At 44.7% G+C, this 19,439-nt stretch overlaps 2 protein-coding genes across 3 annotated transcripts; both read left to right on the top strand.

Moving 5' to 3' along the window:
• Positions 1 to 9,326: 9,326 nt before the first annotated feature.
• On the top strand, positions 9,327 to 14,313 carry LOC127302151 (nucleolar complex protein 2 homolog). Of its 2 annotated transcripts, XR_007852690.1 has the most exons (13): positions 9,327 to 9,481; positions 9,574 to 9,707; positions 10,901 to 10,972; positions 11,061 to 11,570; positions 11,670 to 11,984; positions 12,081 to 12,137; positions 12,258 to 12,587; positions 12,667 to 12,873; positions 12,962 to 13,048; positions 13,128 to 13,222; positions 13,411 to 13,536; positions 13,623 to 14,021; positions 14,144 to 14,313. XR_007852690.1 is itself a non-coding variant. In XM_051332549.1 (12 exons), the coding sequence occupies exons 1-12, from the start codon at positions 9,460 to 9,462 to the stop codon at positions 13,930 to 13,932; spliced, it is 2,265 nt and encodes a 754-aa protein (XP_051188509.1). In that variant the 5' UTR covers positions 9,327 to 9,459; the 3' UTR covers positions 13,933 to 14,142. The 2 variants fall into 2 exon arrangements, 1 of the variants encoding a protein (XP_051188509.1); XM_051332549.1 differs by lacking the exon at positions 14,144 to 14,313 and having other exon boundaries at positions 13,623 to 14,142.
• Positions 14,314 to 16,388: 2,075 nt separating this feature from the next.
• LOC127333363 (vacuolar-sorting protein BRO1-like) lies at positions 16,389 to 17,531 on the top strand. Its single transcript, XM_051359757.1, has one exon. It carries the CDS (start codon positions 16,389 to 16,391, stop codon positions 17,529 to 17,531), a length of 1,143 nt encoding a protein of 380 aa, XP_051215717.1.
• Positions 17,532 to 19,439: the final 1,908 nt, after the last annotated feature.

Genomic DNA, 19,439 nt, shown 5'->3' with positions numbered 1-19,439 from the left:
TTTACAATAGTATGATTAAGATTATGTTGGTAGCATGTCACCTCAGAAATTATCTTTTATCGTTTACCTACTCGAGGACGAGTAGGAACTAAGCTTGGGGATGATGATACGTCTCCAACGTATCTATAATTTCTGATGTTCCATGCTTGTTTTATGACAATACCAACATGTTTTGTTCACACTTTATATCATTTTTATGCGTTTTCCGGAACTAACCTATTGACGAGATGCCGAAAGGCCGATTCTTTGTTTCTGCTGTTTTTGGTTTCAGAAATCCTAGTAAGGAAATATTTTCGGAATCGGACGAAATCAACACCGAAAGTCTTAGAATTCCCGGAAGCTTCCGGAACACCGAAGGAGAGTCGGAGGCGGGCAGCAGGGGGCCCACACCATAAGGCGGCGCGGGTGGCCCCCTGGCCGCGCCAGCCTATGGTGTGGGGGCCCCAGCCGCCTCCTTGCGCCGCCTCTCCGCCTATATATTCGTCCCTGACCTAAAAACATCGACGAGTTCGACGAAAACAGAGAAAACCATCCAGAGCCGCCGCCATCGCGAAAGTCCAATTCGGGGGACAGAAGTCGCTGTTCCGGCACCCTGCCGGGATGGGGAATTGCCCCCGGAGCCATCTCCACCGCCGTCTCCACCGCCATCTTCACCGCCATCGCTGCCTCCATGATGAGGAGGGAGTAATTCACCCCCGGGGCTGAGGGCTCCGCTGTAGCTATGTGGTTCATCTCTCTCTCTATGTGATCTAGTTGAATATCATCTATGTGCTACTCTAGTGATGTTATTAAAGTAGTTTACTCCTCCTCCATGATGTAATGTTGGCAGTGTGTGCATCATGAAGTACTTGGTTTATGCTATGATTGTGATCTCTTGTAGATTATGAAGTTAACTATTACTATGATGGTATTGATGCGATCTATTCCTCCTTTCATAGTGTGAAGGTTACGGTGTGCATGCTATGTTAGTACTTGGTTTGGTTGTGTTGATCTATCTTGCACTCTAAGGTTATTTAAATATGAACATTGAATATTGTGGAGCTTGTTAACTCCGGCATTGAGGGTTCGTGTAATCCTACACAATGATGTTCATCATCCAACAAGAGGGTGTAGAGTAGTCCTATTATGTGATCATTGTTGAGAGTGTCCACTAGTGAAAGCAGGATCCCTGGGCCTTGCTTCCAAGCATCGAATCTCCGTTTGTCTACTGTTTTGTTGAATGTTTGCTCGCTGCCATATTTCATTCAGATTGCTATTACCACTCACACTCATCCATATTACTTGTATCTCACTATCTCTTCGCCGAACTAGTGCACCTATTGTATTAGGTGTGTTGGGGACACAAGAGACTTCTTGCTTTGTGGTTGCAGGGTTGCATGAGAGGGATATCTTTGACCTCTTCCTCCCTGAGTTCGATAAACCTTGGGTGATCCACTTAAGGGAAAACTTGCTGCTGTTCTACAAACCTCTGCTCTTGGAGGCCCAACACTGTCTACAGGAAAAGGAGGGGGCGTAGACATCACTTATCAGAAGTATGTATTAAAAGGTGTATACAAGATACAACCAAGAGTTTTGCTGGTCCGTGGAATACTAGATAGGTATACAAACTTCAATTGAATGAAGTGAGTATCGCGGAGTTGAATCTTCACCAGATGAAATAGTCAAAGAGTTTTTGATTTCATCAGAGACGATGAAGAGGCTTGCATTTGCAAGAAATTAAGTGGGAGCGCTGAGACATATTTATAATACTTATGTAGATGACATATAGTTGGTTATAAATGATGTAATTATATACTTGATTAAAAGGTTTCATTGAAAATTAACTTCAATGAAAGGATTTGGACTGAAACATATTTAGTGTCAAGATCTATGAAGATAGATTGAAACACAAAATAAGTTTAAGTCAAAGTACATAGAATGGATATTGAAATAGTTCAATATAGAAATATTAAGAAAATATTCTTGTCATGTTAAGTTTTAACAAGACTTGAGTGTATCTGACACTCAATAAGTAAAAACACATGAGTGATTATAGATCACGAATAATATGTACACAATCAGATGTCATGTGCTATAAAGTGTTATGAGCATATACCAGAATGATTCATATGATGATCATTGGACGACAGTAAGAATATTCTTGAGTACTTTAGAAGAACTAAGGATATATATATATAGTTTTATATGGGAAATGACAAACAAATCGCTGTAAGATGTTGCACCGATATTTGTTTTGTCACATATAAAAATAAAATTTCAATATCAAATTAGACTAAGTGTTGTTTAAAAGAGAGCACAAATAAGCTAGAAGTTGTCTATGCTAGATTTAGAAGAGTTCTAAATATTATGACGGATTCTACAAAAGAAGGCAGAATATGTCATTGTTTTGACAATGACAAAGGATGTTAAAGTCAAGAGGTTCTTTGAGAACTTGGTGTAGTTCCGACAGAGTCAGAACTTTGAAGCTATATTGTGTGTGACAATATTAGTGACATATTTCAGACCGCGGAATTAAGGTTCCACCAGAAGATCAAACATATTTAGTGCCGACTCATTTGGAAATGAGTGATGCGTTGAGACGCAAATGAATTACAAAAAACATACGTTTCTGAGCATGTCAGATCCGTTGACTAAAACCTCTCCCGTGAGCAAAATATGATAAAGCACCAGAAGGCCAAGGTGTTATATCTTTACAAATGTAAACTAAATTATTGACTCTAGTGCAAGTGGGAGACTGAAGGAGATATGCCCTAGAGGCAATAATAAAGTGGTTATTATTTATATCTTTATGTTTATGATAAATGTTTATATATCATGCTATAATTGTATTAACCGAAACATTAGTACATGTGTGATATGTAGACAAACAAAGAAGTCCCTAGTATGCCTCTTAACTAGCTTGTTGATTAATGGATGATTAGTTTCATAATCATGAACATTGGATGTTATTAATAACAAGGTTATGTCATTGTATGAATGATGTAATGGACACACCCAATTAAGCGTAGCATAAGATCTCGTCATTAAGTTATTTGCTATAAGCTTTCGATACATAGTTACCTAGTCCTTATGACCATGAGATCATGTAAATCACTTGTACCGGAAAGGTACTTTGATTACACCAAACACCACTGCGTAAATGGGTGGCTATAAAGGTGGGATTAAGTATCCGGAAAGTATGAGTTGAGGCATATGGATCAACAGTGGGATTTGTCCATCCCGATGACGGATAGATATACTCTGGGCCCTCTCGGTGGAATGTCGTCTAATGTCTTGCAAGCATATGAATGAGTTCATAAGAGACCACATACCACGGTACGAGTAAAGAGTACTTGTCAGGGGACGAGGTTGAACAAGGTATAGAGTGATACCGAAGATCAAACCTCGGACAAGTAAAATATCGCGTGACAAAGGGAATTGGTATTGTATGTGAATGGTTCATTCGATCACTAAAGTCATCGTTGAATATGTGGGAGCCATTATGGATCTCCAGATCCCGCTATTGGTTATTGGTCGGAGTGAGTACTCAACCATGTCCGCATAGTTCACGAACCGTAGGGTGACACACTTAAAGTTGGATGTTGAAATGGTAGAACTTGAATATGGAATGGAGTTCGAATATTAGTTCGGAGTCCCGGATGAGATCCCGGACATCACGAGGAGTTCCGGAATGGTCCGGAGAATAAGATTCATATATAGGAAGTCATATTCCAAGTTTGGAAATGATCCGGTGCATTTATGGCAGGTTCTAGAAGGTTCTAGAAAAGTCCGAAAGAAACGCACTATGGAAGGTGGAGTCCCGGAAGGACTCCACAAGCTTGACCAGCCAAACCCTAAAGGAGGAGTCCCAGGTGGGCTCCACCTAGAGGTGGCCGGCCACCCCACCTCAAGGAAAGGTGGGAGTCCCACCTTGAGTGGGACTCCCTCCTTGAGTAGGTTTCCCACATATGGGAGGTTTTAGTGTTGGGGTCTTATTCGAAGACTTGGACTAGAACTCTTGGGGCTTCCACCTATATAATGAGGAGGAGAGGGAGGGGGGCAGCCACTCTTTGGCTCAGCCTTGGCCGCACCCCTTAGAGGGCCGGCGCCCAACCCCCTCTCTCCCCAAACCCTAGCTTCTTCTCCTCCTCCACTTCTCCCGCATATGCTTAGCGAAGCTCCGCCGGAGATCTCCACCGCCACCGCCACCACGCCGTCGTGCTGCCGGATTCAAGGAGGAGCTACTACTTCCGCTGCCCGCTGAAACGGGGAGGTGGACGTCGTCTTCATCAACAACCGAACGTGTGACCGAGTACGGAGGTGCTGCCCGTTCGTGGCGCCGGAAGCGATCGTGATCAAGATCTTCTACGCGCTTTTGCAAGCGGCAAGTGAACGTCTACCGCAGCAACAAGAGCCTACTCTTGTAGGCTTTGGAATCTCTTCAAGGGTGAGACTCGATAAACCCCTCGTTGCTACCGTCTTCTAGATTGCATCTTGGCTTGGATTGCGTGTTCGCGGTAGGAAAATTTTTGTTTTCTATGCAACGTTATCCTACAATATTTTCCTCTCTCATAATAATTTTCAGTAGCTTCATGAACAAACTCAACAATATAACTATCACATAAAGCATGCTTTTCATGATCCATAAACACATAATTCTTATCAAGCTCAAAAATAGTGGGATCAAAACTTTCAAACCCTCTTTTATCAATAACATAACAAGATGATTGATCAATCTCAAGAGATATGGGACTCATAGATAAAGTCAAGACCTCTCCAATCCCATTTTCATTAGTAGTACAATTAATATTATCAAGCAACTTAGGACCATCATCTAGAGATTTATCATAAACATTTGCTACGCAAAACTCTTTAGTACCATGCATTTCGACATCAGGCACAAACAAAGCATTATCATAAGATTTATCAAAGTAGCATGGATTATCATAGATAACAGTAAAATAATTATTCTCACAAGTTTTACTCTTAGGTACTATTTCAAGAGAATCCACAGGAACATAACATTCAACCTTTTCTGGTAAGCATGGAGGACAATCAAATAGTGTAAGAGATAAAGAGTTACTCTCATTAGAAGGTTGGCATGGGTAGCTAATCCATTCTTTCTCCTTTTGTTCATCACTCTCCTCTTCTTTTTCATCCAATGAGCTTTCAGGTTCATCAATTTCCTCCTCTTTTTCATCCAATGAGCTTTCAGGTTCATCAATTCCTTCTTCTACAGGTTCCTGCAAATTGTGAGTGCATTCTTGTGCATTAATCAGTCTCTCTTTATAATCAATGATATAAGGATTATCACTGTAGCTTTCATTGCAAAAATTATGGATAGAAGAGACATAATCTTTAAGGTCCTTACAAACAACACAAGTTTCATAATTTTTAACCATGAAGGATTCTATCTCAGAGGCTCCCATAAATAAGACAAATTGTTCTACCTCTTCGAACCCAAGATGAATATAGCTATTCCAATTATAGTTCTTAATTAAAACTTCTTCACTAAAGCCACATTGAAATTTTAGATGTTTAGTGTCCTCTTTAGAGCAACAATTTATATCATGGCGTTTAAGCAAGATTTTAGCAATTGTATTCAAATTTTCTATCACAGCACTCATTACTTTACCAGTTCTTGATTCTCTATAATTATTATATAATTCTATGAGCTCCAACATGGTCATGCGTTCTTCCATAACAACAGTTTTTAATTTTTTGATTTTTCAAATTTTTATGGATTTTTGGGTATATGAGAAAAGTAAAACAAGACAAAAAGAAACTAAGCAAAAGTAAACTAGGAAAAATAATACTAGACAGAAATAAACTAAGCACAAATAAACTAGACAAAAGTAAACTAAGCAAAACAAAATAAAACAAAATAAAAATAGAGAGAGAGGTAGAGTGTACTCCCCAGGTGAACTTATGAGTAGAGCTATGCCTCCCCGGCAACGGCGCCAGAAAACAGTCTTGATAACCCACAAGTATAGGGGATCGCGGCAGTCTTCGAGGGAAGTAAAACCCAAATTTATTGATTCGACACAAGGGGAGGTAAAGAATACTTATAAGCCTTAACAACTGAGTTGTCAATTCAGCTGCACCTGGAAAAGCACTAGTAACAGGGGTAATGTGAACGCAGCAGTAATATGAGAGCAGTAGTAATAGTAACACAGTAGCGGTAACAGTAACACAGAGGCAATGGCACCAGAAAATAGTTGATACTACTTCCAATGACATATAGAACGAGTATATGATGATGAGAGATGGACCGGGGTTCCCAGCGATCTACACTAGTGGCAACTCTCCAATAACAAGTGACAAGTGTTGGGTGAACAAATTACAGTTGGGCAATTGATAGGATTGATAAAGCATTAAGAAAGAACATCAATTCATTAATCATGTAGGCATGTTTTCCATATATAGTCGTACGTGCTCGCAATGAGAAACTTGCACAACATCTTTTGTCCTACCAGCCGGTGGCAGCCGGGCCTCTAGGGAATATACTGGATATTAAGGTACTCCTTTTAATAGAGTACCGGAGCAAAGCATTAACACTCCGTGAAAACATGTGATCCTCACATCACCACCTTCCCCTCCGGTTGTCCCGATTTCTGTCACTTCGGGGCCTTTGGTTCCGGACAGTGACATGTGCATACAACTTGTAGATACAATCTAAGCAATAATTATAGAGCTTAAATCTAAGATCATGCCACTCGGGCCCTAGTGACAAGCATTAAGCATAACAAGATTGCAGCAACAATAACTTCACAAACTTTATAGATAGACTAATCATAATGTATCATCCATCGGATCCCAACAAACACAACACCGATTACATCAGATGGATCTCAATCATGTAAGGCAGCTCATGAGATCATTGTATTGAAGTACATAGAGGAGAGAATACCAACTAGCTACTGCTAGAACCCGTAGTCCATGGGGGAACTACTAACGGAGCATGATGGAGGCGGTGGCGTCGATGGAGATGGCTTCCGGGGGCACTTCCCCGTCCCGGCAGGGTGCCGGAACAGAGACTTCTGTCCCCCGAATTGGAGTTTCGCGATGGCGGCGGCGCCCCTGGAGTCTTTCTGGAGTTTCGTCAATTGGTATCGAGTTTTTAGGTCGAAAGGGCTTATATAGGCGAAGATGCGGCGCAGGAGGAACAACAGGGTGCCCTCCCCATAGGCCGGCGCGGCCAGGGGCTGGCCCGCGCGACCCTATGGTGTGGGGGCCCCAGGCCTCCCCTCTGACTCCCCTTCGGTGTTCTGGAGCCTCTCGGGAAAAATAAGATCTTTGGCGTTGATTTCGTCCAATTCCGAGAATATTGCCCGAACAGCCTTTCTGGAACAAAAAACAGCAGAAAACAGGAACTGGCACTGTGGCATCTTGTTAATAGGTTAGTTCCGGAAAACGCATAAAAACATTATAAAGTGCAAGCAAAACATGTAAGTATTGTCATAAAACAAGCATGGAACATCAGAAATTATGGATACGTTGGAGACGTATCAATCACTGCCTTTGAGACTATCGAAGCGCTGTTGAGTTTCAGACCTGAAAAAATCGCCACCATTGCCACTCTCCTTTAGTGTTGGTGGTGTGAAAGAAACAGTGTGAGAGAAGGAAAGCGGGGAAGGACTAGTGAGGATCTTGCGTGGACTCTCAAATGCTAAAACTAATACTGAAGTTGTCCTAAAGAGGTGGGTGGCGTCTGAAGATGACTGGATCAAGGTCAACATTGACGGCTCCTTCAAACCAAATAAGCTGTCGGGAGGCTGGGGTGCAGTGCTTCGGGATGCAGACGGAGATGTGATCGCCTGCTTCGCTGGGTTTATTCCCAATCTTCAGAACGCTCTTCATGCAGAGGTGTTGGCGGCTGAACATGCTCTCAAAATCGCACAAGCGTTTGGCATGGGGAGAGTGTGCCTGGAAAGACAACAACAGAACTGATCTGTCCTGCGTTGGAATGGTCATCGAGCGAACTAAGGCCTAGAATCTGTAAGAGCATCTCTAACAGAGCCCGTAAATCCCGCCGGAACTGAATTTTTCCGACGGATTTACGGGTTCGGGCCGAAAGTGGCGCAGAACAGCACCCGAATCGGTGGGCCGGCCCGTATCGGAAGTTCGGGGGCCCGAGAAACTAGACCGTCGACCCGTATATCTACAGGCCGCGGAGGGGAGTTGCGTTCCAAAACCCTACTCCCTCCGCCGCCAAAGCCCCCTCCGCCGCGCGCACGGTTGGAATTCCGGCGAGCAACCGCGGAGCCGCCGCCGCCGCTTCTCCTCTCTTTCCACCACCACCGCGACCGCATGGCCGGGGCGAACAGCAGAGGTAGGGGACGCGTGCGGATTGGCGGGAGCAACAATCCGCCGCGCCCCCCCGTCTTCCAGTCGGAGGCCGAGCGGCGCAAATGGAACCGCAGCGAAGGCACTCGGAAGCGGAGCGCGCGGCGCTGGACCAACTGGGGTCTGACGCCGCCGGGGAAGCTCGCGCTCTATGCAAATAGCGGCGAGGGGTCATCCTCGGCCGCGTCCGGCCGTGCGCTGTGGCGGCCCGCCTCCGACAGAAGCGACGACGAGGAGGAGGAGGAGGAGGAGGTGCCTCCGGTGCGCACCCTCCAGCTGCAGTCCGGGGACTTCGTCCTCAACGACGACGAGGAGGCGACGGCGGTGCAGCAGGTGTCCGTCATCTCCGCCGCCGAGGCGCGCGCGCGCTTTCGCCGCGAGGAAGCGGAAGCCGTCAGTGCCGTGCGGGAGTACGAGGCCGCGCAGAAGGAGGCGGCCGTCCGCCGCGTGAAGCAGGAGGTCGTCGACCTCGACTCCGAGTAGGCCGCCGACGGCGTAGTCTGCCGCGGCGCGTATAGTAGCTCGCCGCCGGCGAAATTAGTTAGTTTTGGAGGTGGTCGCCGACGACCACCTCAAATGCAATGTATCTATCGATCGTAGCAACCCGAACTATGCTTAAATATGTTTGAATTTCAGTTCTACTGCTTGTTTGCGATGATCACTTTGCCGGCAATTTTTGAAATCGACGTTTTTCGGTTCTGAATACGGGTGCTGTTCTGCGCCACGCTAAAAATCGCTCGCTTTTAGTTTTTCGGGAGACTAAACTCAGTTTTTTCGGTTCGGAAGAATAAGGGCTCTACTAGAGATGCTCTAATCATGTTGGCCACGCCCTGGCAGCCAAGGGGGCCGGGATGGCTGGTGGAACCGAGTGACGGACTAGCTCCGTTTGTAACTGAACTTAGTGGCAAGCGATCTTGCTTTGCCTACTGTTTAATGCAATGCATTGATTCCATAAAAAAAGACACAGCGAGCGAAGAAAAAACTTTGATGGGCCGAGCCCACGACTGAACCCTTCAGCCAAACGAACCCGCCGTCTCTGTGTCCCTCTCCCTCTTTTGTTTCGCCAACCAGCACCGCCGCCTCCTCTCCCCACCTCAACTAGGGCACCCGCGCCGCCGCCGCTCGACGCTCGCCATGTCGGACTCCGACGAATACGGTGCGGTTCCCACCGCTTCTCGTTCCTATTCTCTGCTTTCTACTCCCCGTTTCTGACTCGCTGCTCGCTTCTTGTGGCTCTGCGGGGTACAGTGGACTTGCCCGTCTCGGACGACGATGATTGGGAGGACGGAGAGGAAGCGGACGAGGAAGAGGAAGACGTGAAGGGAAGCTCTAAGAAGAAGGCCCAGCAGCACGTGGACCAACTCAAGAGGCTGCAGGAAAAGGTTCGTCTCCTGTCAGTACCATCTTCTGGTTTCTGCGCCGTCCTCCAGTGGAGTCTGATTTTGCAATCGGTCACTAGTACCTATAATTAGCTTACTAAGTGGGTATTCATATAGCTGAGTAAAGTACATGTTCTGAATCATATGCAATGCCCCCATAAGGTTTATTTAGCAAAATTTGGGCTCCTTTTCTGGATGCCTGGTTTAGCAATTCAGTGCTAGGTTTGAGTCGTGGACTTCTCTGTATGTGAGTTGGACACGTCTAATTCAGGCTGTAAGTCCCTCCTGCAACCTTACAAGTTTTCTTAGTGGGATGTAGAACTAGGAGGGCTGCCTTCTTCCTTCCCCGGGCTGCACTTATTAGCATTGGTGTTTTCGGAAACAGGTTGCAATCTGCTGGGTGTAAATAAACTAGTGGAGAAAATACGGCAACCAGTCTTTTGCTCATATGCATGGAACTTCTGAATAAGAGATGCTTAGGCATTCTTATCACTGGTAGTCTGGCACCTTAAAAGAATGACGATAAATGAACTCCAAATCGCAGTGACCATTCTAAGTAATGTAAATTTTAAGCACAATGCAAGCGTACAATAGCTGATTTGCAGAGTTGACATTTTGAGATAGGAAATATAATTTGTCATGTTCTGCACCAATAGGGGTGTTCTACTTCCCATTTCAGTGTTGAATGCTAAGGTTCACTGCCATCAGCTGCACTGTACTGTTGGTACTGGTGAATCTAAAACCATATGCGTAGGCACATCCATGCTGAAATAGAATTAGTTTCTACTGAATTAAATTCCAATTTTTTTGCTTTGAGACTCTCAAAGGCCCCTTTTCACCGAAGAATGTGGTGTTGGTTTAACTTTTGAATAGTCTTGTTCGCTAAAACGGCTTCCCAGTTTATTGATTTTTGTTGTTACTGAATCTGTGATTGATGGGTATGAGAATCCGTCCATAATTATTTGATGGGTTTTGGCTACCTTTTTGTGCTCTGGTTGCCCAATTCTTTTTTGAAGTCATATCCTTTATGGACAGTGGTTTACACATCTAACAGCCACGGCCAGGAGCTCAATTCTGTTTTTTTTTTTCAGTTAGTTGTTTGTTTCTTTCCTATTTTTGTAAATTCTAATTTTATTCTCTGTGCTGTTTTGTTGCTCTTGATTGCTTATGAAACTTATCGAAATCTTTTTTTGCAGGATCCTGAATTCTTTAAATATCTAGAAGAGTGTGATCAAGATCTCCTGGGCTTCAATGAAGATGACATCGATGTAAGATGAGTTGCAAACTTTTTCCTTGTAGTAATTTTCCTTTCTCGCTCTAGAAGATTATATGACCTGGATTGCTTTCTTTGTTTAGGATGACCAAGAAAGTGATGAGGAACCTAGGTCTGTCCCTAAGGAGGAACCAAAAGAAAGTGTTAAACCTATTACGATGGAAATGGTTGATTCCTGGTGCGATGGTGCAGAAGATGGGAAGATAGGTTCTATCCGGTCTATTCTGCAAGCCTTCAGGAGAGCCTGCCATTATGGTGAGGACACTGCGGACAATTCAGCACCAAAATTCAGTGTCATGTCTGGTAGTGTACTGGATAAAGTCATGCACTTCGTTTTAAAGAACATGGATAACATTCTTCGCCAATTACTCCATGCCCCTAGCTCTGGAGGGAGGAAAGAGAAAATCAATGAGCTGATGGTGACCACTCCATGGAAGAGGCATGGTAATCTAATGAGGGTATATCTTGCCAATGCACTCCATATGATAACTGAGATGACTGATGAGCAAATGATAGCGTTTACTATTCACCGTGTCAGAGCATCAGCTGTTTTTCTGGCAGCCTTCCCTTCTCTCCTGAGGAAGTATGTTAAGGTGTGCTTTGGCTTCTCATTTCATCTTTAAGTAGCTTTCTGCGTTACTCTGATGTCCATCTGACAATGATTTATTTTCAACTGGATGTTCCTATTGTAGGCCCTGTTGCATAGCTGGGCTAGAGGTCGTGGTGCTATGCCTCTTGTTTCGTTTTTGTTCCTTCGAGATTTGTGTATTCAAGTAGGTCCTGATTGCCTTGACGCATGCCTCAAGGGTATCTACAAGGCTTATTTGGTAAACTGCAAATTGTCCAAGTCTATTAGCGGTTCAAAACTGCAGCACATTCAATTTCTTGGGAATTGTGTCAAAGAATTGTATAGTGTGGACCCTAAAAGTGCTTATCAACATGCTTTTGTTTTCATTCGTCAACTGGCAGTTATCCTGAGAGGTGCCCTTACTGAAAGAGGACCAAAGGTATTTTGTCTGTTGAAGTCTCATGGTCATATGCTGGAACTTCATTAATTACTCATGATCTGACAGTTTTGTGGCTCTTCTTTTATTTTTTTGAAGACATCAAAGGATAAAAAACAGAAAGAAAGAAACAAACCAACAAACAAACAGCTGGAGGTATTATTTTTCTTAGTATTGCCAAGCACTTTTTGTCTTGTATTTTGGAAATACAAATGTTATCTTCTCATATGTTTTCCTGTTGCTAACTGATGGTGAGCTTATGTTCTTCCCGTGCAGAAATCATACCAAAAAGTGTATGATTGGCAATATATATTCTGCCTCGAGCTTTGGACAAGTGTTGTATGTGGATGTAGTTCTCATGAAGATTTCCGTCCTTTGGCTTATCCATTAACCCAGATAATTCATGGAGTAGCGTGTCTGGTGCCAAGTGCACGCTACTTCCCTGTACGCATTAGATGTGTAAAAATGCTTAATTGCATTGCTCAAGCCACCGGTACCTTTATTCCGGTGTCGTCCCTGCTGCTTGATATGTTAGAAATGAAAGAACTTAGAGGGCGTCCAGATGGTGGTGTCGGCAAAGCAGTGAATCTGATCAATGTTAAACAGGTTTATTTTCTTGTATTGCAATTCTATGGGAACATGCCTCTGAAAAAATAAGCATATAACTGGTATTCCTCTCTGGCAGGTTGATAAGAAAATAGTGAAGACGCGTGCCTTTCAGGAAGCTTGCATTTACTCAGTGGTTGATGAGCTTGCTAAGCACTTGGCCCAGTGGAGCTACTCTGTTGCCTTCTTCGAAATGTCATTTTTACCACTAGTTCAACTTCGGAACTTTTGCAAAACCATCAAGGCTGAGAGATTTCGAAAAGAGATGAAGGATCTTATTCATCAGGTTTGCTAAGCATGTGTAAAAGAACATTTTACTATAATACTTAATCCAACACTTGTTTGCTCATTTCTATCATCATTTCTGGTTCCAGGTAGAGGCAAATGTGGAGTTCATAAGCCCAAAGCGTGCAGGGATTACATTTTCTCCAAATGATGCAGCTGTAGATTCATTTCTACAGGTACGAGTTGTTGTGTTGGCTTTGCTATCTGCGCACTTTATTTATATACTTTTCCCAATATAATATTCTTTCCCAATAGGTTGAGAAGGAAGAACAGTCAAGTCCTCTTTCAAGATATGTTGCTACTCTACATCAGAGAGCACAGAACAGAATCGATGCTATGGACGAGACAAGGTTAGTTTCGTGGCTGGTAGTCCGTGCATAATACCAGTAAATATATATAATAATCATTGAGGGACTTCTATCCTCTTACCACACACCATACTTCAGTAGTTTGTATGAGTGACAGGAACTCATGCACTACATTTCCTGAATACATATATTGATTAATGGCATTACTAATTCATGTCTTTCCATACCAGCGTTATTGTGGGGGCTGAGTCCTCTACCTTTTCACGGAGGCTATCAGAGGTGCAGAAGCAACAGGATGATAATGAAGAAACTATGGCTTTCAGTAAGAATTTGTTGGCTGAAAAGAAGAAGACTGAGTATGTTCTAACCCTTTATCTTATTTTTTAGTTGCTTTCGTTGTATGTGGAAGACATGTTGTTACCTCCTTCCTTTTTTGTTGCAGAACTGCAAAGAAGAAGAACAAGAAACGAGCCCGTGACGATGATGATTTGCCTACCGATGAGGATGTGGTTGAGGATTTGATCTTGAGTTCAGATGAGGAAGAGGAAGACAAGGACAGTGATCTTGAATCAGACGAGGATGGATCTGCTCCTGTTGAAGATGACAGCGATGAAGACTTTGTAGACCCAGACAGTGCGTGGAAGAAGCAGAAGAAGGAGAAACTGAAGAAGCGGAGCAAGTACCAACCATCAAACAAGGCGTCCTCGAAAACAAAAAGGAAACCCCATCCTAAGAAGAAAGCAAAGCATTAATCAAGCTAGATAGGACTCGGCAAAGACTATTGATGACAGTGGAATCATGAGAAACATCCCCCTGTCACGGAAATTTTTGTTTAGTTTGGGTAAGAACCAGTTTGGTTTGTCATTTCCATGCATTTCCTGAAGTGCTACTTATATTATATGCTCGTCTGTTCAACTTGGTCGATGTTGAGTTTGTCTAATTATATGCGTTCTTCAATTTCAGTCTGATTCTGTGTTGCGCCAACTTCGAAGTACTAGTACTTTCTAGCCATGTTCACCTGGAACTTCTAGAGTAGACCACGAGAACTGGCATTATTGATCAGGAAAGAAATCTGTAGCATGTAATGAATCCAGTTTTACTTGGAAATGATGCCAGTCTTCAATTCGTGGATATATCTTCAGCCAAGGCGTGACTGTAACTGTTACTTTCAGTACTCGCTGCAAGCAATTGCGTGCATGTAGTCATCAGGAGAACATATCTAGTGCTACCACCCCTTTGCATGCTACTGTGCTACCGTATAAAAAAAATGTATTTTATACGTGTCAAAAAATTATACGAAAAAATGTGAGTGCTCATGAAGCATGTCCCTACAACATCCCAAAATTTCATATCCAAAATCGACATGGACACTGAGAAACAAAAAAGAGAAAATCAGCATGGTGTCACAAAATTTCATATCCAAAATCGACATGGACAGCTCTTTTTTGTTTCTCAGTGTCCATGTCGATTTTGGATATGGAATTTTGGGATGTTGTAGGGACATGCTTCATGAGCACTCACATTTTTTCGTATAATTTTTTAACACGTATAAAATACGTTTTTTTGTACGGTAGCACGGTAGCACCTAAAGGGGTGGTACCACTAGCTGCACTTGAGACTGGGAGGTGTTTATGACTAAAGAAAACTTATATTTGTATACTTTATTTACTAGATAGAGTTTGGTCGAAGAAGATTGGTGCATACCTTTTTTCTTGAGGGAGAAGATTGGTTCATATCAATACTGCGACAAGAAAAGAAATTTCATGTGAATCGTTTCATTCTTTTTTAGTAATCGAGAAGAAAATTTGGCGCTACACATTATACCTGGGCATTGTTTGGGCTGGGCTGTGTGCCGGGCCTAATAAAGCATTATCACGGTACGCTTCTCATCCCCGTAGGAATGGTCAAAATAAGTTTAGGATGCAGGGCTAATTCAATAAATATAATTTACAATAAAATTTTGTACAACATATTTTATTGTAGTACAATATTTATAATCATACCTTCCTCATCACACAATTATAATTTTAATAAAATATTAAATTTTACTAATACTAATTGCATTATTATTTTATTGCAATGCATCCTTATTCTTGGCATCTAAATTAATGACTAAACACCTTTAATAATTTGGTCTTGGGTATGCCCTAGCAAATATTATGTAAAAAAAAAATAGACCGTTAGCTCGACTTTTTACTGGTTTTTTCGTGGTTAGATGTGTCTTGCAAGTTACAGTGTGTTCAATAATAATCCGACAATGCATGCATCGTATATAGTGGATATGTGGATACATAAAATTATTAATCACCAACAATCATAATAATATTATGGATTCTCCATATTTCTTGCATACACAACTTGACTTGCTAGGCTCATCGGGATACCTTTGGTACACACAAATTTCCATGTTAGCTTTAAAAAAAATGCATGATACTAAAAATAAAAACTTACTAGTTACTATTACTTTCCAGGGGAACTTCCACCAAAGAGAGACTAATGACTTGCGATCAATTTGCTTTGCTCCAATACACAAGATTTTTGATTGGGGCCTGCTCTTACCATAATAGACTTGGCGCGTTTAATTATTTTTCTAGATTTACACTAGTTTTTTTTGGGAAAAAACATGCTCAACTTTATTGATCAAAGATGTTTATAAGAATAGGAATAACATCAGGAGGACTAATAAGCCACACATGGCGTCCTTCATTAAGACCTAGAGCATGCTTTGCTAGGCAATGTGCCTCACTAGTAACTTAGGTCTAAATATCAGAAAATTATTATGTTGTTCCCAACGTAGAATTACTATCTGGGCCTGTCTCTTGGTGGCCCAGGGCGGGCGTCCCGCTGTACTAGCTTATGGGCTGGCCCTGCGCGCCCCCGCCAAGATAAAATCAACGAGTTTAGACTTTAGACCGCATCGCTTGTAAATTCCGTCTCCGTCTTAACCTCCAAAACCGAATCCTACTCGCGAGTCCTTCGCCCCGATCCTACAATTAATCCAATCCAACCCCTTTCCTCCTCCATAAACCTAAACCTCAGTCCTAGTTTCTTGTTCGCAAAATCGGTACTACTACTAGTTTTACTTGCGTCAGAATCGTAATCCATAGCCAGCCAAGGAGAGCTGATTACTCGCGGCCGGCGTCCACAACAACTCTCGATCGATCCATCCATCGATCTACGTAAGGTGCACGATCGGCCGACGACGGCCATGCAGTCCCCGTTCCGGCGCGGCGCGGCAGCGCCGATGACGATGCTGTCGCTGCCGGTCAAGACGCCGATGGACTGCATGTCCTGCGAGAAGCAGAGCACGACGGCTTTCGAGAAGGACGTCGACCTGGGGCCCTTGGTCCGCTGCCGCCACCTCCTCGTCCTGTCCTACTCGGACAAGAAGACGGCCCCCAGCGTGCGCGCCGAACGCCTCCGCGCCTACCTCCGCGAGCTCGACGCCGTGGCGCCGCGCTTCGACGCGGCGATCGCGCGGACGGGCCGGAAGCACCTCTGCCTCGCGTGGCGCGACGCCGGGCCTTTCTCGCTCCGCAGGACGTACACGTCCCTGTCGAGCGAGCGCGCGGTGGCGCTGTTCGCGCTGGCGGTGGAGGAGACCCGCGCGGCGGCGGAGGAGGACAGGCGCGAGCCGGACGGGATCCGGCGCGCGTGCGCCGCGCTCTGCGACGCGGCGGGCTTCCTGAGGGCCTCGGCCTCGGAGGGGTCGTCGTCGGGAGGAGACAGGGCCTCCGGCGGCGGCGACCGGCTGAAGCACGTGTCCGGCGCGTGCACGGCGGCGTTCGAGGTGCTGGTGCTCGCGCAGGCGCTGGAGTGCTACTTCGAGCTCGCCGTCGCCGGGGGCAAGCCGCTGGCGCTGTGCGCCAAGGTCGCGCAGCAGGTGGGCCTGGACTACGACCGCGTGCAGGGGTACATGGCGACGGCGCCCGACATGGACAAGGCGTGGATGGTGCACGCGCAGGCGAAGGCGGCATACTTCCGAGGCGACGCGTGCCTCCGGTCGGCAAAGGTGCTGCGCGAGAAGGGCGACGGCGACGGTGTGGGCGAGGCGATCGCGCGGCTCAGGCAGGGGCTGGAGTCCCTGGACGTCGCCAAGGGCGCGCTCTGGAAGGTGGCGGGGCCGGTGCGGGACGCGACCAAGCGGCTCAGGAAGGAGATTGAGACCGATCTTGCGGCGGCCGAGCGCGACAACTGCAGGATCTACTACGCGCGCGTGCCGTCTGCGGCGGCGCTCGCCGAGCTGCCCGGGCTCCCGCAGCCGCTCGTGCGGCCCACCGCAGTGGAGAAGATCCTCCCGCAGGGAGCGGAGACCATCGCAGCGGCGGCGGGTGAACAAAAGGCAAGCTAGATCGTCGGCGTGGTTCTGTGATCGATCGCAGGAGGTACAGATGAGTACGATCATTGCTGTTGTCGTGTGTTTGTTCGTGTTTCTGAATTCGAAAAGCTGTCCATCCTGCATGAGACGTGAAACAGTATAAATGTGTATGCCTGCCTCCGTCCCATGCATGATTTTGGCTACCTGGAGTTGTGTAACAAAAGATAGATTGTTGAGATGGGTGAGACGAAGAAGCCGCTTCTCCATGGGTGATATCACTGATCGAAAGTCGTGAGGGCACGACTTCACTTGCCGGGACCGAAATCATTATGCTCATGTTTATGCACGGCGATGCGTTTAACATAATATTAGTAACATTCGTAGATTTGTTTTCGACATCCGTCAACATATTGAGTTTGAAGGTTGAGCTCGTGTGAGTTATTGTTGTGTTCCGTGTGCGCCATCAAACAAGGGAACGATGAAACGAAAACAATGTCATTTTGTATAGCAAACAAGGTCATTTTGGAAGGCTAGTTTAGCCTTCCAAAACCTCATATAATTTGAAAGAGTTTAGACATCCAGTGGTTGGATGGCCAGCACAACTTTTGTGTAAATTGTGGACAAGCCACCAACCAGTGGCGGACCCAAGATTGCGAGAAAGACCGGGACTAATTTTCTAATGGATAAAAGCTATGAGAAAATTTCCTCATAATCCTCTCCCAGTAACATATTATATTACCTTTTCGCACAAAATGATATTTTCTAATATGAAATAAGTTCAATGTCTAACTAGATGACAGTAAGAAAAGCACAAAAAATAGTGGCATAATCCGGAAATCAAACTCTACATACATGTGGGCGTCACGGGCTTATCTTGGTGGTCCAATATGCTTTGAGATTCGTGCAAACTCTTTTAGCACATTGCAAGAAACACCCTGGGCTACTTTCTTTTGGTGTCAGCAAGCCCCTGTCATTTTACGTACCATACCCCCTTGTCCCTTTTATATTACAGAATTTTCGGATGAATTCGCTTGTTTCATATGGAATAAAAATAGAAAGAAAACTGTAACAGAACCACCATTCATTTTATAGTTTTTTTTGTTATTTACCAACAAGAGAACTAAAGAAAGCAAGTTCATTTTCTTGTAGTACATGGAGGAAATAGGGCAGAAAACTAACTCTGCTAGCTTTTCCATGAACCAATCTGAATCTGTAACGTTGTAACTTTCAGTCCTTGTACAACTAGCACTAACCAAATCGGCAATAAAGCATTCCAAGTACGTTGGTAAAAAGATCTGGATCATATCCATACACAAGTTCTTGACAAAGCTCTGGAACCAAAATAAGCCATGGATTTTAACAAAGATCCATTTTCCTTAACAACAATTTTTCCATGTACGAACCTGTACCATGGATTAACACGGATCTGGATCTTAATCAATCCTGATTCAAAGAAAAAGCAATCAAGAGAGAGGCACAAAGAAATAATCAAGAATCATCTGGATCTTAATGGAGTTCAGCAGCGTTCCAGCAGGCTCCCTCACAAGTGCCTAGAAGGAAGATGAGCTCGCCCACGGCGAGCGACACCGGTGAGCGGCGGCGCGGTGGAGACGAGCAGCAAGGAGGGGAGCTTGGAGTTTGGATCCAGCGGCCGGGAAGGGAAGGAGGTGTGGTGGAGACTGGAGAGTGGAGAGATGGGGCGTGAGACGCCGAGAGGATAAGAGGAGTGTCCTCGGAGGCAGTCAGACAAGTTGCGCCGTGTCCATTTTCGATCCTTTAGGGAGAAGAAGATGTACAAGAGCAGGTTGTTTCTGCAAGTGTGCAACTAGCACGAATCTCCAGGGAGTTGACGACCACGATAAGCCCGGGACGCCCAAGACGTTGTAGAATGTCTGCTTAATCCAGACATATTCTTGTTACCTATATAGGGAAGGTTTGGCA

Source organism: Lolium perenne, chromosome 1 (assembly GCF_019359855.2).
Source record: "Lolium perenne isolate Kyuss_39 chromosome 1, Kyuss_2.0, whole genome shotgun sequence".
Classification (NCBI taxonomy): Eukaryota; Viridiplantae; Streptophyta; class Magnoliopsida; order Poales; family Poaceae; genus Lolium; species Lolium perenne.
This window is presented reverse-complemented; position numbering and strand designations above follow the sequence as displayed.

Coding starts and splice junctions, on each gene's coding strand:
- LOC127302151 (XM_051332549.1), top strand. CDS start 9,460: ATGTCGGACTCCGACGAATACG. Junction 12,138..12,257: donor CAACAAACAAACAGCTGGAG/GTATTATTTTTC, acceptor CTTCCCGTGCAG/AAATCATACCAAAAAGTGTA. Junction 13,049..13,127: donor CTGTAGATTCATTTCTACAG/GTACGAGTTGTT, acceptor CTTTCCCAATAG/GTTGAGAAGGAAGAACAGTC.
- LOC127333363 (XM_051359757.1), top strand. CDS start 16,389: ATGCAGTCCCCGTTCCGGCGCGGCGCGGCAGCGCCGATGACGATGCTG.